The sequence below is a fragment of the Trypanosoma rangeli genome (assembly GCF_003719475.1).
Source record: "Trypanosoma rangeli strain AM80 chromosome Unknown Tra_15.4_contig_00126, whole genome shotgun sequence".
In the NCBI taxonomy this organism is placed as follows: Eukaryota; Euglenozoa; class Kinetoplastea; order Trypanosomatida; family Trypanosomatidae; genus Trypanosoma; species Trypanosoma rangeli.
The window spans coordinates 20028-47525 of record NW_021705871.1 but is presented as its reverse complement, the minus strand read 5'-3'; the positions used below and the strand labels follow the sequence as shown (position 1 = coordinate 47525).

At 52.9% G+C, this 27498-nt stretch overlaps 10 protein-coding genes across 10 annotated transcripts in view, besides 20 other annotated features; all 10 read right to left on the bottom strand.

Moving 5' to 3' along the window:
* The window catches only part of TraAM80_04368 (NUP-1 protein), a gene marked incomplete at both ends in the record, with an annotated part of 2445 nt that extends 221 nt beyond the window's left edge, over positions 1-2224 (bottom strand). The window contains one exon of the mRNA XM_029381301.1: positions 1-2224. This exon is cut by the window's left edge and continues 221 nt beyond it. Within this exon, the coding sequence (XP_029238854.1) occupies positions 1-2224 (2224 nt within the window).
* A 197-nt stretch (positions 2225-2421) lies between these two features.
* Positions 2422-2441: a microsatellite.
* Positions 2442-2569: 128 nt separating this feature from the next.
* Positions 2570-2596: a microsatellite.
* Positions 2597-2601: 5 nt separating this feature from the next.
* Positions 2602-2623: a microsatellite.
* Positions 2624-2878: 255 nt separating this feature from the next.
* Positions 2879-2905: a microsatellite.
* A 93-nt stretch (positions 2906-2998) lies between these two features.
* Positions 2999-3019: a microsatellite.
* Positions 3020-3031: 12 nt separating this feature from the next.
* On the bottom strand, positions 3032-4138 carry TraAM80_04367 (putative GTP-binding protein; the record flags this gene model as incomplete). The annotated part of the gene is made up of 1 exon (XM_029381300.1): positions 3032-4138. One exon carries the CDS (start codon positions 4136-4138, stop codon positions 3032-3034), a length of 1107 nt encoding a protein of 368 aa, XP_029238853.1.
* Positions 4139-4310: 172 nt separating this feature from the next.
* Positions 4311-4340: a microsatellite.
* A 346-nt stretch (positions 4341-4686) lies between these two features.
* Positions 4687-4714: a microsatellite.
* Positions 4715-4977: 263 nt separating this feature from the next.
* TraAM80_04366 (putative dual specificity protein phosphatase) lies at positions 4978-8031 on the bottom strand (the record flags this gene model as incomplete). Its single annotated transcript, XM_029381299.1, has 1 exon — positions 4978-8031. The coding sequence occupies one exon, from the start codon at positions 8029-8031 to the stop codon at positions 4978-4980; it is 3054 nt and encodes a 1017-aa protein (XP_029238852.1).
* Positions 8032-8052: 21 nt separating this feature from the next.
* Positions 8053-8096: a sequence feature (GA-rich).
* Positions 8097-8226: 130 nt separating this feature from the next.
* Positions 8227-8271: a microsatellite.
* A 1006-nt stretch (positions 8272-9277) lies between these two features.
* Positions 9278-9296: a microsatellite.
* A 1040-nt stretch (positions 9297-10336) lies between these two features.
* TraAM80_04365 (paraflagellar rod protein-like protein) lies at positions 10337-12568 on the bottom strand (the record flags this gene model as incomplete). Its single annotated transcript, XM_029381298.1, has 1 exon — positions 10337-12568. The coding sequence occupies one exon, from the start codon at positions 12566-12568 to the stop codon at positions 10337-10339; it is 2232 nt and encodes a 743-aa protein (XP_029238851.1).
* A 388-nt stretch (positions 12569-12956) lies between these two features.
* TraAM80_04364 (uncharacterized protein) lies at positions 12957-14252 on the bottom strand (the record flags this gene model as incomplete). Its single annotated transcript, XM_029381297.1, has 1 exon — positions 12957-14252. The coding sequence occupies one exon, from the start codon at positions 14250-14252 to the stop codon at positions 12957-12959; it is 1296 nt and encodes a 431-aa protein (XP_029238850.1).
* Positions 14253-14263: 11 nt separating this feature from the next.
* Positions 14264-14289: a microsatellite.
* A 189-nt stretch (positions 14290-14478) lies between these two features.
* Positions 14479-14559: a microsatellite.
* A 25-nt stretch (positions 14560-14584) lies between these two features.
* Positions 14585-14609: a microsatellite.
* A 193-nt stretch (positions 14610-14802) lies between these two features.
* Positions 14803-14823: a microsatellite.
* Positions 14824-15322: 499 nt separating this feature from the next.
* On the bottom strand, positions 15323-17257 carry TraAM80_04363 (putative trypanothione synthetase; the record flags this gene model as incomplete). Its single annotated transcript, XM_029381296.1, has 1 exon — positions 15323-17257. One exon carries the CDS (start codon positions 17255-17257, stop codon positions 15323-15325), a length of 1935 nt encoding a protein of 644 aa, XP_029238849.1.
* A 181-nt stretch (positions 17258-17438) lies between these two features.
* Positions 17439-17492: a microsatellite.
* A 269-nt stretch (positions 17493-17761) lies between these two features.
* Positions 17762-17797: a sequence feature (GA-rich).
* An 18-nt stretch (positions 17798-17815) lies between these two features.
* Positions 17816-17847: a microsatellite.
* Positions 17848-18095: 248 nt separating this feature from the next.
* On the bottom strand, positions 18096-19340 carry TraAM80_04362 (uncharacterized protein; the record flags this gene model as incomplete). The annotated part of the gene is made up of 1 exon (XM_029381295.1): positions 18096-19340. The coding sequence occupies one exon, from the start codon at positions 19338-19340 to the stop codon at positions 18096-18098; it is 1245 nt and encodes a 414-aa protein (XP_029238848.1).
* Positions 19341-19596: 256 nt separating this feature from the next.
* TraAM80_04361 (putative endo/exonuclease Mre11) lies at positions 19597-21852 on the bottom strand (the record flags this gene model as incomplete). The annotated part of the gene is made up of 1 exon (XM_029381294.1): positions 19597-21852. The coding sequence occupies one exon, from the start codon at positions 21850-21852 to the stop codon at positions 19597-19599; it is 2256 nt and encodes a 751-aa protein (XP_029238847.1).
* A 136-nt stretch (positions 21853-21988) lies between these two features.
* Positions 21989-22008: a microsatellite.
* A 74-nt stretch (positions 22009-22082) lies between these two features.
* Positions 22083-22106: a microsatellite.
* A 212-nt stretch (positions 22107-22318) lies between these two features.
* Positions 22319-25834, bottom strand: TraAM80_04360 (uncharacterized protein; the record flags this gene model as incomplete). Its single annotated transcript, XM_029381293.1, has 1 exon — positions 22319-25834. One exon carries the CDS (start codon positions 25832-25834, stop codon positions 22319-22321), a length of 3516 nt encoding a protein of 1171 aa, XP_029238846.1.
* A 64-nt stretch (positions 25835-25898) lies between these two features.
* Positions 25899-25925: a microsatellite.
* Positions 25926-26430: 505 nt separating this feature from the next.
* TraAM80_04359 (protein FAM18B1) lies at positions 26431-27165 on the bottom strand (the record flags this gene model as incomplete). Its single annotated transcript, XM_029381292.1, has 1 exon — positions 26431-27165. One exon carries the CDS (start codon positions 27163-27165, stop codon positions 26431-26433), a length of 735 nt encoding a protein of 244 aa, XP_029238845.1.
* Positions 27166-27498: the final 333 nt, after the last annotated feature.

Below are 27498 nucleotides of genomic sequence, written 5' to 3'. Positions count from 1 at the left end.
CACGCAAAGACGGCACTTCGGACACATCCGCACCACGCGCAGCCCGCAGCTCCTGCTCCAGCTCTGCAACACGCTTCTCAAGCTCGGACGACCTCCCGGCCAGAGCCTCGCGCTCCTCGGCGAGACGCTCCAGTGCTGTCAGCGCGGTGTCAGCGGAACGAGATGCAAAAGCAGGCTCGCAACGCTCCTCACAGACCCTGAGCCTCTCAGCCAGCTGTGTCGCCTCCTCCTCGGCCTCGCGGAGACGGACCTGCGTCTCCTGCAGCTCCACGGTGAGCGCTTCCACCACCGGCCCAGAGGCATCGGCACTGCTCTCCAGGCGGGCAACGGCTGCCGTCAATTCCGCCAATCGTGCCGCCTGTGTACCGCGCTCCGCGGAAAGTTGTTCAACTGTTGCCCGGGCTCCCGACAGCTGTTGTAAGATATTACTCATCTCATGTGGTGGTTGCCTTGTTGCTGTGTTGAATTCGTTGTGGGTTCTTACTTGTCCCTCTGATGGCATCGGTAGGGTTTCTGAGATAGCCCGTGTTTGGTCATGTTGCATTTTAGTGTTGGCTTCTGATGGACAGGAGGTTGTGCCTGATATCTGGAGTTTGTCTCTCTTTTCTCTATTTTCTCGCTGGCCCATACTAGCAAAAAGCGCTTTTTTGCATAGGATGGTTGCTGCTGGTATCCCTGTTTTTTGGCGTTGTAAGATGTCCACCTGCGCCTTTAGCTCATGAATTTCCAAGAATTGATTCTGAAGTCTTTGATTGAAGTCTTTTATTACTTGTTGAGCTTCCTTATTTTGCTCATTGGCGGAATGTTGCCTTTCTCTTGCGTGAAGAAGCTCCTGTTCAAGCAGTGCCTTGGCTTTTTGAGCAAGTTCGAGTTCATTCTGCAAGGCATTGACAGTGTCTTGCATGTGCGCCAATTCGGCACGTGCCCTATGTAACATTGAATTTTTCTCTTCCCCATCGGAGCGTAGTATGAAAAGCTGTTGTTGTATTGCCTGCTTTTCGAGCTCAAGCGCCTTGTCGTGTAAACTACATTCTCTCGTTTGAAGTTGCTGGAGTTCCCCCCGCAGCTTCTCACACTGTTCGACGAGGGCTTGATGCTCCGCGTGTGTCAGAGGTGCCCGCTGCATGAAATCTTCACGAAGCTTACAAATGCACGCAGTATATGAGCAACACGACTCCTCTAACCCGTCAACCTCGGCAAGGAGCGAATTGTTCAACTCCAGGGCGTTGTTTCGTTCTTTGATGATCTCACCGAGCGCGCTTTCATGCTGGGAGCGCTCATTCTGAAGTTGCTGCGTCAGGTCTTGCAGCTCAGTACGAAGGACCTGTATAAGCTGTTGTGCCTGCGACAGCTCCTCCCCTTTCTCACAAACATGTGAACTGTCCATTGGCTGTGTGACTGCACCTTCATTTACGCGGACTAAACGCGGCTCCTGAGAGAGTTGCAACATCAAATCACGTACCTGCTCCTCTAGATGTCTCTTATCTTCCAAAAGAGTATCGACCTCTAACTGCTTTAGACGTAGCTGGTGTTCTGCATGCACCACGGATGCACCCCCTAAATGCTCTTCGGACTGCAGCAATGTCTTAAGTCGCTGCACTTCTCCCTCGGCATGATCGAGTCGCTGGCGGAGGTCAACTTCCTCGCGCTTATGGCGAAATATAATTTCGTTGCATTGGCGGTGATCACGCTCCAGACGATCAAGAGTGCTCCGCTTCTGCAGCAACTCTCTGTGAAGGCGCGCCGCCCCTTCCTTATAATGATCCCGCAGGTGGTAAGCCCGGTTCAGTGTGTCCTGCACGTGGCCCACGTCTTCCTCAAGACGGGTGGTGTAAGTCATTCTCTCCTCTTGTGGCATATCCTCCCACCCAGGACGGCCAGGATGAGCGGCGGTGAACGCGCCCGAGCCATCAGTGTCTAGCGTGCTTATGTGCGGTAAGATGTCTGGTTCCTCGCGTGACATTCCCACAAGTGCTCGACTAGCCTGCAAATCTGCCGGTGACGCGCGTGAGTGCTCAAGACGTTCCAACGGTTCGGTCGCGGAAAGACTTCTCACGTTAATTGGAGAGGCAAGACGCGGTGTCAGTGGCGGGGGCGTTGCGTGAGCAAAGGCGCCACGTGAATGGTAGCTTTTTATGTTTCTGAGGGAAAACTCATCGGGTGGCGGGGTCCACGTTCTGGTAAAGAAGCCCGGATAACGACGTGCATCATTTGCGTTAAACATGGAAAATTTATCCCTCCCAATTCCCTGACACCCTCTTTCTGTTTCACTGTTTGTGTTTTTCTCCTTGCTGTGCCACCAGGGGAATCCCCCTCGTTCCCTTTGATATCCTTTCCTTTGCAGGTTACTCCTGCTTCAATTCCACTGGCCTCAGGAGATTGTGGGCGGCGAGTTCAGCAAATTTCACTTTTATCTGTTACCTTTCTCTCTCTCTCTCTCTGTGTGTGTGTGGCGGCGGTGCCGTGGCCGCCCTTCCTTCTGTTTATGGATATTGTTCTCTAGATTGATTCACTCACTGAGGAAAAAAAAAAACGTGCTTCTCCTAGCTTCCCTTCTCGCCCCAGCAGATGTGTGTGTGTGTGTGTGTGTGCGTGTAAGGGAAAAAAAAAAAAGAAAAAAAAATGACAGGAAAGGGAGATATTCAATGTCTCCTTCTTTACGTTCATGGGTGGTTTGGACTCACTAGCTGCGGGCATGCGCCATCCACCGTCTCACTCCACCGTTTGACCCTTCATTGGTGACATTTATGCTGCCAGGCGGTCCCCTGGCTAATTACAAAATAATGTGAACACGGTGCAACAACACGGGTAAGAAGGAGAGGGGAGCGGAGGGGGGTACGTGTGTCTTCCATATGAGTTTCTTCACTGTATAATAGAGAAAAAAAAAGCAAAAAAAAAGCAAAAACCTCCCTCCTTCCCTCTCTCGATAACAAGCAGTCGCCGCAGCGGCACCCCTCGTCTCTGCCTGGCCAATGGAATCTCACAGTCTATCGGTACAATAATATATATATATATATATTCTACAGGATCGCTAGGACGGGGCATTGTGCTCAACAATCATGACGTCGCCGTCCCTCATGACATGGTTGGCGTCCACGAAGGTCATCTGCATCTCTGCCGCCTCAAGGTTCGGCTTGGACAAGAATTCTTCGTACGGCATCACTTTGGCGCGCCGAAAGTGCTTCTCCATGTCCGAGTGGATCTCTCCGCTCGCCTGCCTTGCTGTTGCGCCCACTTTGGTGGTCCATCCGTGTGCCATGAGTGGCCCTACCGTAAAGAAGGACTGTAGCCGCAACAGGTGGTACGCATGGCGCAACAGCACCTCCCCCTGCGGCAAATCAATGCCATATTCTTGCAGAAACATAAGCCGCTCCTCCCGTGAGGTCAGCTGCGAGGTTTGTTCTTCTAAAGAGGCAGACACCCGACATGTTCGGTCGGTGCCAAATTTTTCCTCGACGACTGCTGCAAACTTATTCCCCGCCACGACGCTCGTCTCGTCCATGTTTAGCACAAACATCATTGGCTTCGCAGAAAGCAGCTGGTACTGTTGCAGCCACTGCCGCTCCTCCTCTGTCTTCAGCCGCATCTCTGAGACGGGTTTACCGTCCTGCAGCCACGACACAACACGCTGGCAAAATACCAAAGCCGCATCCCCCGCCTTCCTCGTTTTGTTAACTTTGTGCAGCGACTTTTCCATCGCCTCCAGGTCAGCGAGCACAAGTTCATTCATGATGGTGTTTATGTCCTCGAGCGGCGTTGGGGTATCAAAGCCATCTTTGGCGCTCTCAAAGCAGCGCACCATGTGTAGCAGGATTGTGCATGGGCGGATGTCGGCAAGAAATTTGTTGCCAAGACCGGCCCCTTTAGAGGCGCCCTCAATAAGGCCCGCAACGTCTGCGAGATCAATCTCCACGTCTACAATCTTCTGTGCCCTAGTGAAGGCGGCAAGCCGACGGAGTCGGTCGTCCACAACCGGCACCTTCGAAAGGTTTGCGTTGATAGTGCAAAATGGAAAGTTGCCCGTTTTTGCCTGTTGACTGCAGGTTAGAGCGTTGAAGAGCGTGGACTTCCCAACATTTGGGAGACCAATGATGCCAGCGCCGCGGCGTCGCAGGAGGAAGGCGCATCGATGAAGCATGGCGCGCAGCCTATGCTGGAAGCCTCTCCACTTCTCGCTCGCTCTTCCGTCCGCTCGCCCAATTCCTTGGTATGTGCGTGTGTCTATGTGTGTTGACTACGTTCTTCCCTGCCCGCTTGCTGCAGAGTTTTGTGCACCCAAACAAAGGTGTGGGTGTGACTACGAAGGGAGAAAAGCATAGAAAGAAAGAGAAGAAAGAGAGGCGACAGATGGGGCACCATCCAGCATAGAGGCCCTCCTGCCAAAACGAAACAAAAACAAAAACGCTTATTAACTCCCTACAGTAAAAGCCCTCTAAAGAGGAGGAAAGAGATCAAGAAAGAAATAAAGAGATGAAGGTGCGGGGGCCAAGTCATAACTAGATGCATGCATGCACGCAAAACATACCGCACTACCGCACATTTAAGCACGAAATACTACATACAAGGGGCACGCCAGCAAGCAAAAGAGTGAGGATCATTTCACCTCCCCACGCTCACGCTGCTTCTGCAACCCAACTAAACGCACATAGATGTGCGTATTCTTCTCGCACTGGCATGCAGCCTCCAACACACACACACACACACACACACACACGCACCGCTGAGTGTGCCCGGGTGTGCATGATGCTTGTCAGCTCCAGACATGATGGCGCCGTCACAATTTCCCAATCCTCGTTTTGTGCAAAGCGTGCATGCGTGCGTGAAGGAGTGGAATGCCGAGTCCCTGTCGCATCCCCGTTTACATCACGCTATTCCTTTAAATAACAAATTCTCATACCTCATATATGTCATGTATATACGTATATACATAGTTTTTATGCGCTTTTGCGTGCTGGTTCAGTTCTCTACGTACTCATCTCATTCAAGCGCCAAAATGAGGTCGTCTGGCTCCTCACCATCACGAACCACCTCCTCCAACGGACTCTCCAACACTGTCTCATTCCACAGACGAACGCCCTTGTCTATCTTCAGCGATCGCTCGTACGCTTCCCATGCCTCCGTCTCAGTAACGCTAGAGTTGCACCCAAACCACAAAAACACGTGGTGGTGCCCTAACGCCGTGGCGGCGGCAGCATTGGCAGGGACGAGAACCACGTAGCAGCCATCCGGCTCCATATCGGCAATGTCTAATATGTTTGTCAGCGGAGAATCAGTAAAAGGGTAGGCGTAAATCTCCACCTCACCGCCCAACGGTTTGGAGCGTGCGGTATGAGGTGCTGAGTATGTCCTTACATGTGACACGGCGGCCCTCCCATCTGTGGCTGCTGATTTTGTTGTTGTGGTTGTTACTAATGGTGGTGTAGACAGTGGCGTCGCCGACGACGCCGAATCCACAGCAGCAGCGCCTGCAACAACAGCAGATGTAGGTGCAGTAGGGGTTGCCATGGTGTTACTTCTTGCACCAGCACTTTTATTAGATGAAATCCGTGGTGTGCCACCAGCAGGCAGTACGTTAGACAGACATCGTCGCTCCTCCTCCCGTATGCGCTTACGTTTCAGAGATGTTACTTTCACATGCTGCTGCTCCGAAAGATGATTTGAAAGGCGATCCATCATATTCTCGTGGGCAAGCAGTTTGTCCCAGCACTCAATCTGCGCCAGCACTAGCCTTGGAAATCTTACTCCACTGGATGCCGCACACTTTCGGTTAAACACTTGTTCCTGAATGACGTCCTCAACATCCTGAATACTCTGCAAACATTCTGTTGCTTGCCCAATCGGCGGTATTGGCGCATACGTGACAATCTCGCCCTTGTTGTTGGTGCTTCGCCTCCTCTGTCCCTGGTAAAAGTTGTATCTGAGAAATGCGTTCCAGTCCTCCTTGGCCTCCTGCTGCACAATAGCGTTACAGTCCGAGCCTGCAAAAAAGTAGGAGAAGATGGGCGTCACAGGGCTTCCACTTTGTGGGAGACGTTCCCCCAACAAAATGCCGTAACTCAGTCTTGGGTCCATCGTGTAACTCTCGTCAGTGTGATGGACCACACGCGCAAGAAAATTAACGACGTGTGAGTCGTCGTCATTGTTGTGCGTGTTCTCGTGAGGACGAAACGTGAGGGCCAGACGAAACGAGAAGGGGAACATGTATTCCGTGTAGGGGACGTATGCGTAAACCTTGTTAAAAATGGGGGCGACCATTTGCTTCTCCCATAGAAGCAAATTCACATAAAATCCAGTGTTGGGGCTACACACGTTGCGCCTTGCACGCACAAACTCAAATGCTCGATCATAGCAGAGACCCTGATGCCACATGACGTAGGCAATAACAAAGGAACAGGAGCGGGATACGCCTTGATGACAGTGAATAAACGTCTTGCCTCCCTTCAACCGTGTCTCTTCCACAAAGCGGATCACAATTGGGAAAAGTGAAAAAATAGGTTCATCCGGGGAGTCACTCAAGTAAAGTCCAAGGTACTGAAAGACATCACTGTGAACGTTTCCTACAGAAAATGCGACGGTGTTGACAATATTGGTAATACCCTTTGAGAGAAGTTGACCACGATCCCCCGCGGCCTCCTCCCCACCTACAAATAACCATGGGAGTACCTCAGTAGCCTCCGGTGCTGCAGCCTTCAGCTTCTGCATTCGTTCCTCTGTCATGCGAATTTCATCGCCCTCAGTGTTCACCTCGGCGGTGGCTCTCCCATTCAATGCCTCGTTTAAACGTAAGCTGGAAATAACAGGAAAAATTGGCGGGGTTGCAAAGGCTCGTGGTGTCCGTGTGGAGCTTGCATTTGATCCTGCTGAAGCCCCTTCGTGTTGTGTCCACGGAGGTGTCATCGTACTTCCGTACTGTGGAGGAGCACTTCGTGGCAAATCCACCGCGCTCCGCCTTGCTGCGCCCGCCGCAAAACGCAAACGTGGTATATCCAACCCAGAATTTCGATGAGAGTATAATGGAGTGACACTTGCAAGTGATGACATGAAAGCTTGTGTGTGGGCGGAGTAGGAGGTGGTTGTGGTGGTAAACACTCCTCGTGGTGTGCTACAACGAGAAAAGCTGACGCATGCGGAGGACGGTGTTGCCAAAATCGCCGGAAACGACTTCCCATGTATACCATGCAGGATGCGGAGAATGGCGTTCTTTCGCGTCTCCTCTATAATTGGACTCCGGTGCGAAAAAATTCGATAGCTCACAACCTCGCCGATAGGGACACACGCAGAGAATCCTGTTTTGATGTCAAGTGTCCCGTGTGACGGTCTGTAATTAAAAAACAGCCGTCGCACGCTCTCATCACTCTCCATTAAAGACTGTTCAATACGCAAGGCATGGAGCAATGCGACGGATGCCACCAATTGATGCGCCTTCTTTCCAGTAAGGATGTGAATGCTAAACCGAAAGTCCAATCCATCCAGGCGCGAAGACGCAGCGGCGGAATGAAGCACCGTAGTTGGACTAATGACACCACCTGTCAAAGAAACAGAGGGTGGAAGAAAAAGTGAGGGCTTGCCAATATTCGTCGCGAATGCCGTTGCCAAACCCCGAGGGGTAAACACTTCTGTAAGTATGCGTGACCATGAGGGCGCCTCTTCACTGCTGTTTTGAGTCCCATCCAACTCCCGATGCGATTGCTCCTCACCTCGTGGGATGAGAGTGTCAGAGCCAGCTGTGGCGATGGGTGTGCACTGCACATGCAGAAGGATGTATGCTGCGGTTTCCTCCAACTTAATTTTTGCCTGTGAGAGGTCGAACGGTTGTGCGCTAAGCTGCGAAGGATCTACCCGCCTCACTGCAGCGCCTGTTGCGCCCTCACAAACGACGAAGGCCTTAAAGTTGTGCTGGTATCGCGTGAATTTTTCTATGACGCTATCTGACAACACCTCCGCCACGCAGCGTGTCGGCGACTTCGGACAGGAGTGCAGAACGTCTTCCAGAGAGAGGGGCACGGCATCCGTGCAGACGGTGTTCCCCATGCTGACGGACCAACCCCCGCCCTTTTCTTCTTCTTTTCCTCTCCTTCCCCTCTCTTCGTCTTTCTATTTTTTCCCCCCTTCACAAAATACGCTTGTCCTTCCTAAGTGTGTATGTGTAGTGTCGGTGCGGTCCGGCGTGAGCACCCCTATACTGCGGCGGCCCCACGCAGCCAATAAAAAAAGCACGCACAAACCGAGAGAGAAAGAGAGAAAGCAACAACAAGAAAAAAAAAAGACAAAACAAGTAAGATTCCTCCAGCACCGCTCGAAGAGAAAATGGAGACCACAAAAATAGTGTGACTACCACAACAACAACCGCCCGAAGGGGCAGTCACACACGGTCGGCCTCAACACACCGGCATCAACGCCCCCGCTCTCACTCGCTCTCCTAGCATGAATGGTATTTGCAAGATCCCTAACCCTCACTGTTGGGAAAAAGGCAGCAAACTGTTGCGACAAAAAAAAACAAAACTGAATTTCCCCCCACTGACGTCCAGCCCTTACGTGAGATGCTCGCATGCTTCTCGGCGTGTAGCGGCAGCCGTGGCGACCGTCTCAGGGCGTCTCCCGTTGACGCGTCCCTCATTCCCTTGGCCTCTCTGTTGGGCAATGGCGGCGATTTGGCTTCGGTGTAGCGGAAGCGGTTCGACTTCGTCTTCAGCCCCATCGTATCCCACAGCAAAAGCAAAATCCGTCGGTCGAAATCGCACCGTCGCCTCCCTGGAGCACAGCACTTTGTACACGGTGCTAAGCGGATGCGTGTGATACGGCTGGTACGCCGCCGAAGCTCGGAACGCCACTAAAGAGATGACTCACATGCAGAGCACCTCCTTGCGGCACCAACCAGCCAACCACGAGCCGAGTAAATAGAAGAGGTGAAAGAAACACTCCCCCGCAAAGGACCCGGCACATAAAACACTGCGTGTAGTACATGTCGCCCAGACGCCTCATCAATAAGGCGCTGCCTCAGTTCCCTCGAAAGCAATGGGCAACAGAGACGCATTCGCCACCAACCATTTCAGCGGGGCCAGTGATTTCGGGGGGTGTTACACCATCACTGGCACTCCCACCCCGCGATAGAAAGATGGATAAACATGTGTAAACAGCACCTCTTGCTGCGTTGAACCCCGGCCCTCGAGTGTCGAAGAGACAGAGGGGTGTGGCAAACGCGATGGGAGAGAAACAAAACGGAGGAACTGACGTCTACCCGCTTCTATGTATTGTTGCCCTCACGAAAAAAAAAAAGATAATAATAATAATAATAAAGGTATCACAAACGTTCACGCAGAGATCACATTATACACCGGTGTAGTGGCTTCAGTGTGCATTGCATCACACCAAAAGGAAAACATCTTGTTTTGTTTTGTGTGCTTCCTCTTCTAAACTACATGCACCATAATTATTTTTATTTTGTTTGGTTTCTCTCACGCCTCTTCCCTCCCTGCACCCATCCATAAGACACAGGGGCAGATACACAAAAAATCACGTGACTGTACCCACCACACAAAATGGCGTGGAACCATTTTTCACCTCCCCACTCAAACCGTTGTAACTCACCTACGCGGTAGGAGGCACGCAAGCGCCACTATTATGTACATTCTTCCGTAACCCTACCCATCGATCCTTGCATATAGATATCAGCATCAATAGACAGACTGGCATTTATACTATAAACCACATTCATCATTTTTTCTTCATTCTCCGGGTGCCTGTTTGTTTTGTTTTGAACCTCCGCTTCTTCTTTTTTTTTTTTCCATTTGTGTTTCAATGGGAAAAGGAGGTATTTGCGTGTGTGTGCCTGTACCTCAATAAGTAAAGGTGGATGTCCTTCATTATTCGTTTTTTTTTGCTTTTCTGTTCGATTGCCGTTGGCTTCGGCACCCGGTCGTCACTTCACTCCTTCCTTGGCATGCAGAGTGTGCCGCGCGCCCCAATTCATCTCGCCTCACCATTGCAGTGAGAAAAGCCATTGGGCACGCAGCAGACACGCGCAAAGACACCCGCATCGCCCCCGCCAACTCCTCAAAAGTGGTATCCTCAATCCCCGTTGGCGCAGGTGTGTCCTGGCACGGACGGGAGTGAAGTCGAAGCGCCTTTGCAGCTTCACTCCATGAAAAGATGTGTGCCAACGCGAGCGAGGAGAATGGAAAAAAAAAAAAACGTCCACATGCAAAAAAAAAAAAAGTACGGAAATGAAAGGAGGTTCTTCCGTTCATTCACTTCTCCGCGTCAGGCCCCCAAAGTCCACCGCATTCAATGAACTACACGCACGCACACGCCTCCCCCAACCATCGCCCCCACACCGTCAACAAAACTCATCCACTGGGACCGCGTACTTGATAGGAAACAGCCCTGTGCGTTGATTGCACACACCCTTAAACCAGCCCTCCTCCTGGTCTCGGTTCACGCATACAATCAAATCACCCTCTTCAAATGTTAACTCGTCAGGGGCGCGGGCCTTGTAGGGGTACAAGGCCCTCATTACTGTTCCCTCCATCCGCGAGTGTCGTAGCGAAGCATCAATGGTGGTTGTACCCCCGACCATGTCCACGGCAGCCGCAGGCGACGCATTTCCTGGTGCCTCAGATGCCATGTTCCCCGTCATAGACTGTCTTGCCGTGTCTTTTGTCCCTGCAGAATCAGAGAAGGCAGTACCCCGCGACGCGGTTGCTGCAACCGGCGCGATGTATTCTACTTCGTCAAATCGTTTCTCTAATAGGGCGTTCACGCGTTTCTGAAGCACAGTGTAATCCTTCTTTGTAATCGAAGGGAGTCGTAGGCGTTTCTGGATGGAACGCTCTTTAGATTCAACGTCAATGGAGGAGCGAAGTTCGGCTAACGTTATCAACTCCTCCATGCGCACCTTCTCGTCGTAGGAAATGGAGGGGGTCATAAATTCACGGTAGTCAAGAATTGTGCTGCAGCGATTCAGGTTGACCTTCTCTACAATGTCGCGTGGGTGAACGTACCCCACTCCGGCAAACTGCAAGGAACGTAGCGTGGGCTCAATCGCCCTGTCTGCCTTTTCCAACTTGTGTCGAATGTACAGCACCTCCTGTGACGCCTCACGTCTTTTAAGCAAAAGATCATTATTTAAGTCGGCGTAGCGTTTGGCGTTGGTGTCAAGTCGGTCTGAGAGCATCTCCTTCTTCATCTCGTTACTCTCAATCTCCTTCTCAAGCTGCTCCAGCCGCCGCTCCTTGCGGTATAGGTAGCGACTTGCAGCAATGTAGTAGTCGGAGAAGCGCTTAAAATGATGCTGCTGCACAAGCCGCAGCATCTCACTTAGTGCATTCTGCTGCTTGTCGTACTTGCTTGTGATGCTGTCGCACCCATCCAAGACAAAGTTGTTGAGCGCCGTCGCAAGTTCCTTCGCCGCCAAGGAGTTGTTGATCATACCCTGAAGCCTCTGTGCATGCTCCGCAGCGGCCCTGAGAAACGCCTCATGTCCGCTGCGTCGACCAGCCTCGTGTTCCTCCATCTGAAGCCGGCGGTCGATCTCCTTGCGACGCTGACGGGCAAGTTTGGTCAACTCCATCTGACACCGTCGCAGTTCCTCGTACAATTCATAGACGCGATTCCACACACCCTGCTGTTTATTCTTGTTTTTCTGCAAAAATTCATCGGAGAGGTCGCGATCCGCCTCATACCGCTTGCGTTGGTGAGAGTCGTCATTGCTGTAGTTCTCAATCTGTTCCTTGATCTTCATGAGATCCTCCTCGCAGGCTTCTATTTGGCGGTACTTCCCCTCAATAACGGCGGTGATGTCTTTGTCTGCCATGCGGAAAATGGCCCACCGACGACGCCGATCGCTGTCGCGCGACTCAGTGTAGTAGTTCGTGATAATGGGATATTGGTCCGTAATGAGGGTGAGGATTCGCTCGTAGATCTCCAGCTGGCGCAGTGAGATGTCCTCCGCGAGCCCCATCTCGCCGTTGGCGATGCTCGCCTCCAACAGCTGCTCGCACTGGTCAATGTCGGGTGAGAGATCCTCAATGGTGTTTTGAAACTCTGTGAGATCCCCAAAGACGCCGCGAGTGTTGCCGTCGTCGCGCAGTTTTGTCTTAAGCGCGTTGGTGATAAAGACCAACTCTCGGGACTCAAACACGACTTTCTTCAGCTCGGACTCACATTCCTCAATGAAGCGCCGCTGCTTGGGGGATATAAATGCCTGACCCTTGAGCTGCTGCAGAGAGGAGATGAGGTTGACCAGGTCAGGAAGCGTCGCGTGTTCCTCCATATCAATCCCCGCAACGATGAGCCGTTTCTCACTCATGTGTAGGTTGCAGTGCTGAATAATTGTCTTGCTGCACCAGTAGCTTCCGGACTCCACCGCCACGTTCTGCTGCAGCTCCGACAGCTGCTGCTCGCACAACTCAAACTGCAGATCCAGCTGGGCGATGGTCGCGTCCAGCCACTGGTGGAACTTCTGCTGGAAAGTCTCATCGGAGACAACGCCCTCTAGCTTGTCCTCCTCCTGTACATAGATGCGCTTGTTGCGCTGAAAAATAGTCGCCGCCGCCGCCGCCGCCGCCATTGCCACGCCCTCTTTTTTTTTTCTTCGTGTATGTGTGTGTGTCGTCGGTTCCCCTCCCCCAATCCCTCCTACGTCGTGTTTGCGGACGGCGTGAGACCCGGAAGAGGATATCACAGAAAAGAACAACAATAAAAGAAAGACAAAAAAAAAGTAATTATGAGCCCTTCCTGCAGCCCTCGCCGGCTCCTTCAACACCACCACCGCTCAAACAGAAAAAACAGGTAAAAAAAAAACCTGCCGACAAGACAAAACAATATGCACGTTGGGTAACCGTGTGTCCGCTGCATATACACACACCCACAACTCCTTTTCATCACCCCTCCTATAACATGTTGCTGACGCCACATGTACGTGTGTATATAACACTGCCCGTACGTAATACGCCAAACTACATTGAGGGAAGGAGTTGTTCAAGAAACGAGTCTTTCCACGTGAGGTACTCCAAGAGCTCCGTCTCACCAGCCAGATCGTTCAGACTCACATCGTCGGCATCGTCATCACCGTCGTCCGTGTGAAGAAGCATGCCGTGCATTTTATCTTGAATCATTTCAGAAGCTGATGATGAATCCATCGCTGTCTTTCTGATACGCATAGTGCCGCTGTTGGAATCGACGGGGTCCACAGAAGACGGGGAGCCGGAAGTGGTGGAATACGTCACGGTGTGGTGCGCGTTCGTAACTTCCGACACGTCAGCTGAAGCTGCAGCTGCTTTGACAACCACATCCTGACCAAGAGGATGATGATATTCGTATCTATCACTAATATTGTGCGGATCACGTCGGTCCGGGGGGACTCCAAACGTGATGTCCTGCTCTTCTGCACGAAGGAGTTCTAGTCGCCGCCGCTGCATCTCTTGACGCACAGTCTCTTCCAACTCCTGTAGGCGACTTTTCAATGCGCCTTCACGCTCCTTCAAAATCCGAATCGATGTCATGACTGTGTCGTACATTGTTTTGACGTTTCCCGCTAATGGGCGGGACGGCGCAGCTGCCGCTCCATAGGCTGCGCTACTCGCCGAAGCAGAATCGTCAAGTAAGAGCAGCAAAACGTCGCCCAGTACCCATTCCAGCAGTGCCTCATCACCCGCATCCACCGCTCCCCAGGCATTACTCCCATCAGATTCTTGCGATGGCGGCAGCGACGCCGGCATTGCCAATGGCGATGGGTGTCGTGGTGGTGACGAGCCTTCGCATGAATCGCCAGCAAGTTCGAGAGCCGAGTGTGAGGTGAAACGCCTACTCCCAATGCCCCGCAATTCCCGCGACGTGGAGAGACAACTATCATCACCTCCTCTTCGCCACTGCTGCTGCGGCTTCCGGCATTGGTATTGCTGCTTCCCCACGCAGGCACCATATAACGATGATGATAATGAAGACATTGTTGTACCGGTGCGTCCGTTCTTCGTGCTCCATGGCATGCTGCATGTGGTATCATGCCGTTCACGTCTCGCCCGCGCCTGCTCAAGCTGCGTCTCAAGGTGGAAGATGTACTTCTTCTGCTCACACTGTTGCTTTTGCAAGAGGTGAACCATCGCGCGTAGCGTACCCGCGTCAGCTGTCACAACGTCCAGCTGCGCAGCGGCGCGTTGCAGGAGTTGACGGTAGAGACGCATAGGATTTCGCGCGCTGCACTCCAACTGCGAAAAGAGGGTCTCTACATGATGGGGAGCACTACTCTGCAGCATTCCCCCGTCAATGTGTGTGTGTGTGTGTGCGTGTGTGGGCCAATGACACTGCACGGGCCTCCCTATTCCCGTTTCTTTTCCGTGTACAGAGGAACTCGCGTTGTTGTTGTCTTTTGTTGTTTTCCCGTCGCCCCTCTCTTCGATGATGCTGTCGCCGTACTTGAGCCAACGAGTATTGCATCAGTCCGATAAAGATCAAAACCAACAGAAGAAGTTTGCGTGTGTGAGAAAGAGCAAAAAGGAAAAAAAAAGGGAAGAGAGTCTGTTAAAAGTAAGCAAACAAGGAAGGAATAAAAAAAAAAAAAAACATACGGCTATGAGCGACATTTCACCTCTCTCTCTCTCTCTCCCTCTCTCCTTCATGCAGTCATAAAAATTACTCATCCTTCTAACCAGCCCATGAACCTCGTTATTTTTTCCCCCTTACTTTTCTGTTGGTCCCCCTGCGTTACCGTGGGCCACGCGTTTGCCCTACAATGGTGTACCAGTGCGGAGGATGAAAGCCAAAAATCGCCCCAGTTCCATCGGCTCTTCCTGTTTCCCTCCCCCCAAAAAACAAAAAAAAAAAAAACGACTAGCAAAGACTTAAACACAGTTAAAGCAGCATATACGATGCCGCATTTATCCTGCATTTACCTTGTCCAGCGATGCCAGACTGATGCGGCTGTAATTCTCGCCTGTAGAGTTAGCTGCGGGGCTTCCCTGTTTAATGGCGCATATTTTTTTTTTCAATACCTCCCACTTCCCTCCCTTTTGAAAACCTCACCCTCACCCTCTCGCCCACCCGCCATACCTGCGTGTGTGTGTGCGTGGGCTGATGGCGAAGAATAGGGAACATATACAGTCTCGTGGTAACACGCGTATGTGCATGGACACACCGCACTGTCGTTCATTTTAATAACTGCAATATTTCACAAAGCTCACTTCTAAAAGGCCCTCATTCCACTTTGCACCTTTTGCTCACGGCGTGGCGTGGCGGAGGGGGAGTGTACGACACCTCCCTTTACTTCTCCCCCCTCCCTCCCTCGCTGGCAGCGCCCCATAGAAATGTCGATCCCCCTCGAACCGCCTCAAGCGGAGGCGGAGGCCGCCTTTTCCGCATCATCAAGATCCTCGTGTGTCAGCGGGCATCGCGGAGGGTTAGACAACACACGTAAGGCGCTTACCGGTGATAAGAGGCCAGTGATAATCGTCTTATCTTCGCGAACGTTCGTGCCGCAGTAGACGTCGCCAATAATCCAGCCGCCAAGAATGGCATAGTAGTCATCCCTCTTCGGCAGACGGAAAAGCTCCTGGTAGACCACCCCGCGGTCTGCAAAGTTTCCATCCGATTCCGCGGTAACCTCGCCAGATGGCTCCACAATGCTCACGTTGCGACCAACACGACCAACTATGGGCTTCTTCGCGTATCCGGTACGCCGCAGCTCATCTGTGAGCTCATAGCTGGCCCGCAGCATGGCGGGATGGTCGGGGTGTTTGTTGTAGATAATGGGCAAAATGGCCTTGTTGCTAGGGATGAGTTTCCACATGGGCTCAAACACACGCACATCCCAGTTTGGTCCTAGGATGATGTCAGAGAGGCGAACCTTGTCCTGTGGGGTCGGCCGCCAATCCTTTCCACGCTGCATCCGTGCCTCGCGCTGATCCGCAATGGCGGTCTCCCACATCCACGTCTTCCACACAGTTGTGACGGCTACACCATCGGCATCCACAACAATGCCATTCTCATCAAAACGGAATTCATCAAAAAGGACACATAGTTTTGCGTCTAAGCCTGCCGCGCGGGCATGCTGCAAGACGTACAAGGCAGTGTACTGTTCCTCCCCATCGTCGTCAACAAGGAAGTGAACACGTCCTTTCACTTCTGCCATCTCCCACGCCATGTGCAATCGTGAGGAAATGTAACTCCCGGAGCTGTACGTGGTGTCATCATCGATACCAACCAATTTCGCCCACTTCTCCTGAATGGTACCACATTCCAGCAGCGTCGATGCACTGTCGGCGTTGTACTCAAAGCACTTAAATTGTTGTGTATCTTCATCAAACGCAAAGTCAAAACGCCCCGTGATGGCGTGTGGCTGTGTCTTCCATGAATGTCGAATACGCGGCCAATACTCCTCTGGAATCCCAAACAGTTTGAGTTGTTCGTCATTTGCAAGAACAAATTCAGTGGCCTCCAAAAAAAATTCATGGAGTTGATTGCCGTATCGTGTGCAAGTCAAGTAAAGTTCGGTGTTCATTTCATAATAACTTGCCGTAGACTCCCCGCGTCGGCTAACGCACATACCGTAGGTTTTGACAAAGCACGCTTCCGCCTCATTTGTGAGATCCAGCCAAATATCTTCGTGGGGCTTTGGCGTAAATGTCACACGGCGCAGCGAGAGCTTCTCTGGCGGTTTGAAGTACAGCGACTCATGCAAGACCAACGGCACGCTTGGGTCACGATCCGGCGTGTCAGGAAACGTCACCCATCCAAGCGGGTTCAGCACACCATCTTCAGTGTGATCCAAAATTGTCCAGACGCCATTCTCGTGGTTCAACGCCAGTTGCGCCGCGTAATCACCCTCCCACTTGAAAAACCTGTGGTTTTGGTCTGCAATGCGTACCCAGTTGTCCCCAACCTCCGTGATCGCTGCCACGTGCCCCGCAGGGCTGCCGTCTGCGGAAGGGTAAATAAGAAGGGCGTCGGCCACTGGCTTCGTCTTGGTGCTGTTGTGCACTGCCACGCAACGCACAGGACGTGCCGTGCGGGCGTCGGGAACCTCCTTCAGATCAAAAATGTGCACTGCCCATCTGACGTCAGGAAGCACAAGAGACTTGCGTTCGAACAGCCAACGACGTGCAAACTCCACACACTGATACTTAAAACCACAGAAAAGTTTTCCATCAATGCTGCGTTCCCCGGAGAAGTAACCGTCATGCTTGTTACTGTAAGCAGGAATACCGCCAGGGGCGTAGCCCTGCAGCGCCCCAAATGGAAGATTCACAGGGCCTGTAGTTGACATATTTCCTTCTTACGGGTGTTTTACGCGCGCCAATGCGTACTCTTCCTTTGTTCCCCTTGTTTTGGCTGTCAAAGAGCTAAGCCTCCAGAATGGCAGCAACGTCAGTATGCCTTCCGTCTCTCTCTGTGTCGGTGATGTTGGTGTTTTGCTGGCCTCGTCCCCTTTTATCTATTGTCCTTCAGTTTTTTTTTTTTGCTTACTTTCCTTTCGTTTCGTTTTGTTTTTTGTTTTTGTTGTACTTGCTGCTCTATTAGCACTCTTTAGAAAGTTCCCGTTCCTCGCTGCTTGCTTTGATTGCCTTGTGTTCTGTCCGTGTGTACCGACAGCCTGCGAAAGGTAAGGGAATAAGAAAATAAAATAAAAATATGAAGGCGATACATCGAAGCACGGCCCCAGCACAGCGGCGTCCAAAGAGAAGCCAGCAACGGCACTGCAGACGCCAACACGACAGCACTCATGCAAGCTTTTATGTATACACGCACACGGAAATGCACATGCAAAACGTCTATTTCTCTCTTTCTCTCTCTTCCTCACTCACTCCCCGATCATCGCCGCTACTGCTGCTGCTGTTGTTGTTGTTTAGTGTTGTTTCATGCGGCGGCAGGCACCTATTTCGACATAACGGAGATTCTTTACAACTGATTGATGCCTGGCCGCAGCGGGGCGATCGCTACAGGGCAACCACCGCTGGTTGCGTCGTACCCCTCCTGCACTGCGGTTTTCTGCTCACCTTCGAGCATCACCTGCTGTTCCTGCTCACGACCAAACACACGAATATCCGTGAGAACCTCCCGTAGTGTAATGACAGTCCCATCCAACGCACGCTGCGTCCCACGCATCAAACTCCGTCCCTCCGTCTCAATTGCCTCAACCAATTCGAAGTGTTTGCCAATCCAGCCCTCAGCCTCCGGCAGTGCTCGCGGGAGTGTGGCAGGCCGGGGTACAGAGCGGTGCGTCCGAGGTTTATCGTGGACTCGGGAGCCTCCCAGGCGTCCTCCAAAAAGGTACGCTCAAACTGTTCGAGCAACCGTGGTGAAACATACATCTCAACGCGGAAGTGCGGATTCAAAATAAGACTTTCCTTCGCCTCGTTACTAATGCGGTGAAACCCCTTGATGAGGGCTTGCTGGCTCAGCTTGCCCAGCTCATGGCGCAGGTTTTCCCCGCATGTGTCACACGAGAGGGCGGGAATGCGTACGACGTCCGCTGGGACGCCAGGCAGTTCTGAAGCCTCATAGAGAACGTTGCGGTAGCCACAGATCAACTCCACCTGCGCCTCTTCCCGTCTAAACCGTCCCAAGTCCAGAAACGGATCTATGCAGAGGGCCACCGCATACATTGTGGGGTCGTGACTCGCACTCCGTCTTGTAAAGAACCCACGCAGGAGCGAGGTGTCACCGTTTTGCCGCAGTTGCATTTTGTTGATTGGCTGCAGCGTGCGCCCACTCTCGCGGACAAGAAACGGCGACGTCCCATGCGTCTTCGCCGGAGGGTGTGATTGGTGCTCATCCGTCCACCCCGCATAATACGTTGGGTACAGGGCCGGGTACGGCACCACGGCCTCCACGTCACCCAGTGAGAGCAACTCGACAACGAGCACTCGCAGCGGTCTCCCTGCCGCACCCGAGTCGCCACTGCCCGTGGACTTTGACGAGGCTGCCGGCGGCGCGTACAGCTCCCCTACCTCAAGAAGCGGCAGAACACGCACGCGCCGTTCAAAGGCCAACGACAACGCATCACGGCCACGAGGCTTGTTAAACGTCGCACCGGCCCGCCGCGGTCGCCGCACATGTGACTCATCCAGGCCGGCGTAAAAAAAAGCAGCGAGGCACCGGCACAGCAGTGTAGCACAAGCAACTTTTCCCTGCGCCCAACCTGGCCACCAGCATCTGCGATGCGTTGTCGCCCCCCCCCCTGGCCATGGAAAAGGCCATGGCAACAAGTGAGCATCGCCATCAGTGACAAGGACAGCAAAAAGATAAAAGCGAGCAAATAAATATGGAAACCACACACTCTGGCATACATACACACACACAAAGACGATAGACACATTCATGTCGCTCCCAGAGTGCGGGCTGCCCATATATATATATATACCTGGGAGTAAAACGCAAGGCTTTCCTGTCCTCTCCGTGGCAAACAAAACTTGGGGCCAATGTGAAAAAAGGGGCTTGAGCGTCACCGCTCCGACTCGCTAGCCGCCTGTTTCTTATTTATTTTTTTTGTTTTTGCCTTGTCCCTCTCTTAGTCACCCCTTTCTGTGTGTATCCTCTCTTTCCTTTACGTTTCCTGACACCTTTATGTTTCTTTTTTCCCCACTCATGCATCCATTCCAGATGTCAATTCGAACTCGCCCACTTGGAAAGGTAATTGAGGGCGCCCTTCGACGTCTCCGGTTTTGCTGCGAGTGTCTGCGACGCGAATTCCCCAGGAACAGGCTGGTGCGTCAATTGCAGTGTTGGTGTGGGAATGAGTGATGATGCCGCCGCCTGCTTGCCTCGTTTACCGCGTGCCGGCTTGGGGGCAGGCGCTGCGGCAGTACCAGCGGCCATTCGTCGGGCTCCCCGTTTGGCTAAAGGCTGAACAGTATGCACCTCTGTCGCATCGTCGTCGACGACAACCACCTCCACCTCCTCGCGTTGGCGTTTTGCACGGCCGTTTTCCACAACTGCAACTGTGCAAGGGGCAGCAGCAGCCCCCACCCCCTGGTCCTGCTTCACTGCATTGGCGATCAATGCGCTTAGCGTCCCACGCTCAAGTCCAGTGTCTGGAAGCGCGTCATCGTCTGCATCGAAGACCCTGCGTAGTGCACAGGGTGCCGCGGTATTAAGAGTGAGAGCAGTGGAGGACGATGGGGCTCCTAGCGGCACCCCACTCCCGTCAAAGGCGTCAACTATCGTGAAGCCCGAACTCATACGGCCCGTCTGGGCATCGTTTGCGTGCTCATGAGATTGATGCAACTGTCGTTCCCCTCCTTGCTGTAATGCCTCACCGGCGCGAGTAGCCTCCGCATAGCGTTTGTTTATGTCCTGTTTGTATCGAACCACCTCGGAGTAAATACTATCTGGCACCAAAATACCCTCCGCATCGCCTCTTCCCATTGCCTTCCAAACAGACTTCTGACACTTGTTCAGTAGCTCGTTGATGCGTTCGTCAATGGCATCGCGCTCACCCTTCTCGGCAAAGGCGTACACCGCGGCCGACACCTCGGGCTCTGACAGCAGCGAACAGGCGTCCCGCGCATTCGCGTTAAACACCTCCGCCACCTTTGTGCGGATATCCGACGTGTTGAGTAGTGGCACTGGCACCACCGTTGCCATCCCATCTCCCCCGGGTGCTGGAGGCAGTCGACGAATAACAGTTTTTGGTTTTATCGGCCGAAGCAAGTCGCCAGGGTTCACCACTACATCCATGTACTGTTGCCCAAAGCGATTGATGTTCGGCTGGGGGAAGTTTGTGGACTCTGGATCGGTAAAGTCCACGGAAAGCCGCATGAGTGGAAACTTGATGCTTGGATGAAACGCGAGCACGTCATCTGGGATGCGGCTGACCTGCACCTCCGCCTCCTCTATCATCTCTTCAATAACACGGCGCAGAAAATCCTCCACGGCGTCTAAGGTGCGTCCGGCGGGGTTTTCTCGCCAGAGTTCCACCGTGCGTCGCACCACAGGACGCACACTACGCAGCAGAAACGGTGTCAGGCGATAGGATCCATCACGCACCTCCAAAACGCCGTACTGTTTCGGGTTGCACTCTTGCCCAGAGAGCGACGTCAGAATGGTGCTCCCAGGCTGAATAATGTCAAACCCCTCAGAGGGAGTGGGAACCATTTGCTGCTCGTGCTCGTTCCCCCAGATAACTACGTCCAGACCTAAGTCAGCCAGCATACTTTCAAAAATGCCAGCTTTCTCACCTGGCCCACCACGAACGCCGCGGTTTTGATGAAGCAAGAAAATCTTAAACCAACGGCGTCCCGCGACCGGCTTGGGATGCACAAAACGAAGTTTTTTCATGCGAAAGCAGCGATGCAGCCGCTCATCGCGAACATTTCCAAGCCCGTACAAGGCGACGTAGGTGTGACCCTTCTTGAGCAACACTGGCTCCACAACAATGTCGTCTAAGGATGAGACCTGCCCAAAGTAGTTCACGAGACCATTCGCTGCCAAAATGTCAATGGAAGAGGTGCCTCCGACGGGGTCGTCGTGATTCCCATGAATCGTAAAAATCGGCGTGGCAACGTTAATGTTGGGATCCTGAAAATTCGCAAGTGGAACGGGGTGTGTTGGGAAGTTGCGCTTAGGGTCGCTCAGCAGCGAGAAGGCAATCGGCTTGTCCCCAAGCACGTACGTCCGCAGCAGCGACGTGGTGCGAGCGAGGCAGCCAAGGCTGGGCTTATTGTCGTGAAAGAGGTCCCCGCCTAGAAGAATGGCGTCGACGTCGTGCTCCACGCGTGCAGCGCGAAGACACTCCTCAAAGGTGGTGAAGCTGTCATTCCCCCGGCGCGGGTCCCGCTCCTGGTATCCAAGGTGGTTATCTGTCGTGATGAGAAACTTAAACGTCGAGGAGGACGGGGCAGCATCCCCCGCACCCGCCATTGGCTTCCTGGCAAGCCCGCCTAGGGAAACTCAGGTAGTTTTAACCACAAAACAACAAAAAAACATCAACAACAACGAAAAATGACAGCCGGGAGAAAAGAAGGAAAGAAAATAATAACAATAAGCAAAAAAGGCAATATATATATATATATTTATGTTCTGCGTTGGATATGTTTTTTTATAAACGATATCCCTGACAAATAACGGGGGCCGTCACGCTCGCTCACTCGCTCTCCGTCTGCCTGTCTGTCTGTGCAGTGCTGCTTGCCCATCATTTCAAGGAAATAAAATGGCGCAATAACTCTTTCCTCCCGTGCAACGGCCAGCAACGACCTGTTTTTTTCCCCTCCCCCTTTTTTTTTTCCAGTACCGCAACCACACGAGCCTCTCCGTCTCCACCAGCAAACACACGGCAACACAAGGCCAACTACGTATTGCAGCAACATGCATGGGCACGCGGGTCCGCTTAAAGCTGCACCCACGTCGGCAGTGGCGTCTTTGTCTGATAATCCCTGACAGAGTCCTTCACCATCTTCACCTTGCCCGTCTTCTTGTCTGTCTCCCACAGGTGCGCGGGCAGCAGACCAACCGTGTTGCGGTGCATCGCCACCTCAGGACGGTTAAATTGTGGCATAGGATGATGCGCACGCACTTCCCAGTACGTGCGAATCTTCTGTGCCTGCTTCCACGGCGTCACACCGTCAATGAATTGGAACAAATCGCGAATCTCGTTGTCAAAGTGACGAATGTAACCGTGTGGTCGCGCCTTATACCGCCAGTACCGATTCAGTGAAAAGAAGTAACTCGGGCCAATATTATCCTGTCGGATTTGCTCCGCGAGCATGGGCTGATCGGCCTCCTGCAGCGCAATCCACTCCCACGGGGTGTAGCGATGCATGTAGCCAAGGCGAATATAATCACGCCGGTGCGAGATACTTAGCGGGCGGAAATTATCGGCTCGGCACATGTCAAACCGCGTCCACTGATCAATCTCCGTAATCTGCTTCGTGGTACGGTACTTGCTGGCGACCGCCTCAGATGTGCGTGCAACTTCGTACTTGTCGAGGAAATGCTCCTCCTTAGATGTCTTCTCGTTAAACGGGTCGGAGACGTCGACGTAGCGCCGCAGACTGATCGGACTGTACCGCCGCGACTCGTCGCCAACGGTGCGCTCAGGTCCGTGGTAGCGCCTTTGCCAAATCATGATATCCGACAACGGCACCTCCTCCACGACGCCATCGGACTGGAACGCAACGCGTACGAGCCGTGGCTCCGGATTAAAGAAGGGTTGTCGGTCGTACGCAACAATCATCGCACGTTGTGGGACACTAACAATGCGTGACCCATCCGAGTTCACGCCCAGGTGGCGGCGAGCTCGAACTGGTAAACCAGCCCGCAAACCGTCTGCATGTGTTGCTGGTGACCAACCTTCTTCACCAGACGCGGTTTGCGCCTCCCAAATTGCATCCTGCGTCTCCACGTAATTCCCGCGGTTGTATGCATAGTTGCCAATGCCGTAGTTAAGCGCGTGATTGGCGTTCCGCGGCAACACCTCCAGCTCATACTGCTCGAATACCTCATCGGTCATATCCAACATATCCCCGGAATCCAGCCTTACAGATAGCGGCACCACGTTGCGTCCCGAATTGGGGCGTAGCTTGTAGGGTTGTCCCTCCACCATGATGATGTGGCTGGGGTTTCCCCTCGCTGCCAGCAACTCGTTTTCAAATGCCTTCGCTGAGACTGTCAAGACGGCGGCGGTGTCAGTGTGTTCAAGGTCCACCACAGGCACCTCGTAGCTTTGCGCCACGACGTGGCCGTACTGTTGCCGATCCGGTATCCAGCGACGGCGACGCATCGTGGTTGCCCAATCACCAAGCTGCTGTGATGTTTGCTCCTTCACGTATTGCTCATACATGGCCCGCTCCTCCGCGGTAAAATGGCGCAGGACTTCGGGTGGCTGCATGTACTGTACAACAGGCTCTGGCGCCTTCCCATTCACGCTACCCATAAACGCCCGGCCAACACGGTACTGAAAGGCCTCCATGAGGAGCATCCGGTTAAAGTAACGAGCACTCAACACATTCTCACGGGTGTCTGCCGTGCCCATCTCATCCTGAAGAGGGAACAAGTGCAGATTTAAGGAGGTTGTAGCCCCCACAACCGCCTCCACCACGGTGGGAGAGGGAAGCATATACACACCAAACCAACTGCGCAACGCTTCAACGCCTACCTTCATCTCATCATCGTTTAGGTGCAGCTCTCTTTCATCGAACGGCGTACACTCACAGAGTTCATCTAATTTCCGACGCCGTGCATCCCGCTCTTGGGCCGTTTCATTCGTAACAGGCTCTAGACCGTGAAGAAGAGCTATCCGACGTCGCTGCTGATGGTGAGCGCGGTATCGTGTAAAGAGTTCCCACTCAAGAAACTCGGGACGTTGCTTCATGAGAGAAAACCCTTCCACGTCGCGGTACATGCGGTTCAACCGCAAGTCTCGAAAGCCTGGAAAGGGCTTAAAGTAGTCTAACGGCCGCTCCCCACGGGCGTTGTAGTGACGAAGCACAAACTCGTCAATGGTTTGCTGAATAGGAACACCCAAGTGCATCACACTGCGTTCCGTGAGGTCCTGTTCACCTTTTGCAAGACGATCCTCTCGTCGCAAAATATCAAACTTGTTGTTAAGCAGGTGGGCGACACCGTGTGTAGTGTCTTGTCGCAAGTACGGATTCCAGTGCTCATCTGTCGGTGTCTTACGGTAGGCGTTGGAACGAAAAAACATGGCATCCAAGATGCGCTCGTCGTTTGTGTGCTTCTTCAGTGTGCGTTTGTCGGGACCACCGTCTTGCACCAGGGCACCCTGTCGACCCAGGCCAAATCGTTGCGCTCGCTCTTGTTCACGCTGCCGCTTGAATACCTCCCGCGTGGTTCGCATGGAGTCGACAATTTCCTCCGTTAGTTCCTCGCCCGTCGTGGGGTGATCACGAACCGTATTCCTCGCAAAGGCCTTCTGAGAGAGTGCCTCAAACGATGGCACAGTCGTCGTCGGATCTCGCAGCGCTCGCTGTGCCTCGTCCATGTCTGAACTGGCAATGTTTGGAGGCAACTGCTGGGCCCCGTACGGAGTTCCCTTTTGTTGAGCGAGAAAACGGTCCATATCATAACCCTGAAAAGGAATGCGAGTACTGCGCTGCAGGACGGTAAAGTCGTACTTCTCCTTTTCTCTTAAGCCATGAACAATGCGAAGATTCTCCGCAATCCAATCATCGCGTGCTGTTTCAGTGGCCACTCTGTAGGCGTTGGCCAGTTCCTCGCGGCCCATGCCATCTGAAGCAGCCAGGGGGGCCTGCTGCCCCGCTAATTGATACCGGTCCACCACCGTTTGTTGACGGAGTGCACTCCCGCTGGTGCTCGTGCTGTTGTGCACCTGGTTCACGAGGTGGAGGGATTGATTCTCTACAAGGGTGTCAGCCACATGGTGCTCAGCGGTGCAACGTCGTGACAACTCCTCGCGCTCAGTGGGGCTTTCCATCCCGCGCAGCCACGCCCTCTGCTCGCTAAAATTTTCTTGCATCCGTGAAACGTCGTGGTCAAGCCAGCCGCGATGATGCGTGGCTTCCGCATACTCCCGCGGACTTTGCGCGTGATGGTAGGAAATGGCGCCACCTTCGGAAAAATTGCGTGGTGCATACTGCGGACTGTAACCACAAGCAGGGTCCCGGTAGTAGTCCTTGTGTGCCTGGCCTCCAAGGGGGTCGGTTTCCCCAAAGAGCTCCCGCTGCATTTGCGTCGCCCAGTCGGTGGACGCCGAGGACGACAACGTGTGGGCGTTGTCAGCGTTACTCACCTGACGCGGCGCGGTGAAGCTGGAGGGCTTCGCATCCCTAATAAAAGTGTGCAGGCCACCCTGTTCTCGCTGCGCCGAGAACACCACACTGGTCGAGGCCGCACGAGAGGCGCAAACAAAACGCCGTCTAATCATCTCTTCCCGTTACTTTCCTTCCTTTTGCGCTTCCCTTTTTTGTTGTTGTTGCTCTTGTGATTATTGCTGCCGCCGCCGCTGCTGCTGCGGCCCCCCTTTTTTCCTCCTTTCTTCCCTCGCCCTGCTAAGACAGCAAGAATCTTGCGCCGATAACCCGGACACTAATCCTCACGCAGGAAGGAGCCAGAAAAACATGAAGCAAAAAAAAAAAAGCGGAAGGAAGGGCAAAAAAAAAAGACCGAGTGAATTGCAAACAAAAGAAGAAATCAACTAACCAACCAACCCAAAAAAAAAAGGAACGAGAAAAAAAAAGGAAAATGGAAACAAATAAGGAAAGAAAGCAAGAAACAAAAAGACAAAGCAAAATTTTGTCCGTCATATAATCCCGCATCTCATCCCTACCGCGGTTCCTGAAGCGTGCATTCCTTAATAATGTGCAGTCGCTGCTGTTTGCTCCCAACTCTACTATTGGCCGTCCTTCGTCTTCTTGTTGCTGTAACGCACCGCATGTGTATACTGAGACGCATTACTACAAGAAGCCCAAACACACGTACGCAAAGGGATACACCTCCCGCCAGCTCATAATATATTCCACGTTAAAACACCCCCGCCGCCTCGCGCACCAGGTTGTGCTGCTGTGCGGCTTGTCCCAGCATAAACTGTGTCACCCGCTTCTTTGCATCTCGGCTACACTTTAAAAATCCTATGAAGTTCGCCCCGCCCAGCACAGCCCCAATGACGGTCATCGGCAGCCTCGAGGACATCACGTTAAAAATCACCAGAAGCACCCACACACCAAAGTTCCCACCCGTAGTGATCCAGAAAAACCATTTGTCAAAGGCGTTCACACGCGCATCCGCGTCGGGGGCACTTTCAAATATCCAGCACGTCGAGCCGTCCTCCTTCACCTCGTTCCACCAGCGCAGGCAGACAAGCAGGCGTCCACTCACATTCTTGGTAACCCAAAAGTCCGCCGCCAGGAAGAGGATGGTGGCAACAAATATGGTAACGTAGCTGGAGATTAACAAGCTGCCCAGAATAAAGGTGAGAAGTGCCCCCGCCTTGAAGGCGACATGAAAGAAGGCGACAAAGGGGTGGGCACCCTTGTAAACACGGTCATCGCTCTGTGGTGCTGGCGGCGGCAGCGGCGGCGGCGAAACGCCGCTCGACCCAAATCCTGTGGGAGGGTGCATTGCGTTCCCACCCGTGGAAATATGTGGTGCCTGCATAAACTGTGCCTGTGACGGCGCGGGTTGTTGTTGTTGTTGTTGTTGTTGTTGCATTGGTGAGGGAGAGAAGAAATCAAAATTAGGCTGGCTGGGCTCCAACATGTTATTACTCCCCCTGCTTTGATCCTGTTTTGGATCAATATTGCACTGGCGCAGGTGCGTCGTGTGAATGCTGCGTCCGCGTGTACCTGACTTGCTCGTGAGGGTCGGTTAACGCCACTTTTATTTTTTCGTTTCTGTTTGTTTGTGTTTTATTATGTCCTTCTTCTCGCAACCAACGTGTTGAATCCGCACCCCCCGCCGCCTTGAACTTTCAATAAATCACACAAATAAAACACAAGCACCGATAGCCTTCCCTTCCCCGCACGGCGCAGAAGTAAAGGAGTGAAAGAAGAAAAAGAAAAAAAAATGCCAGTTCAACCTCCACGCAAGGCA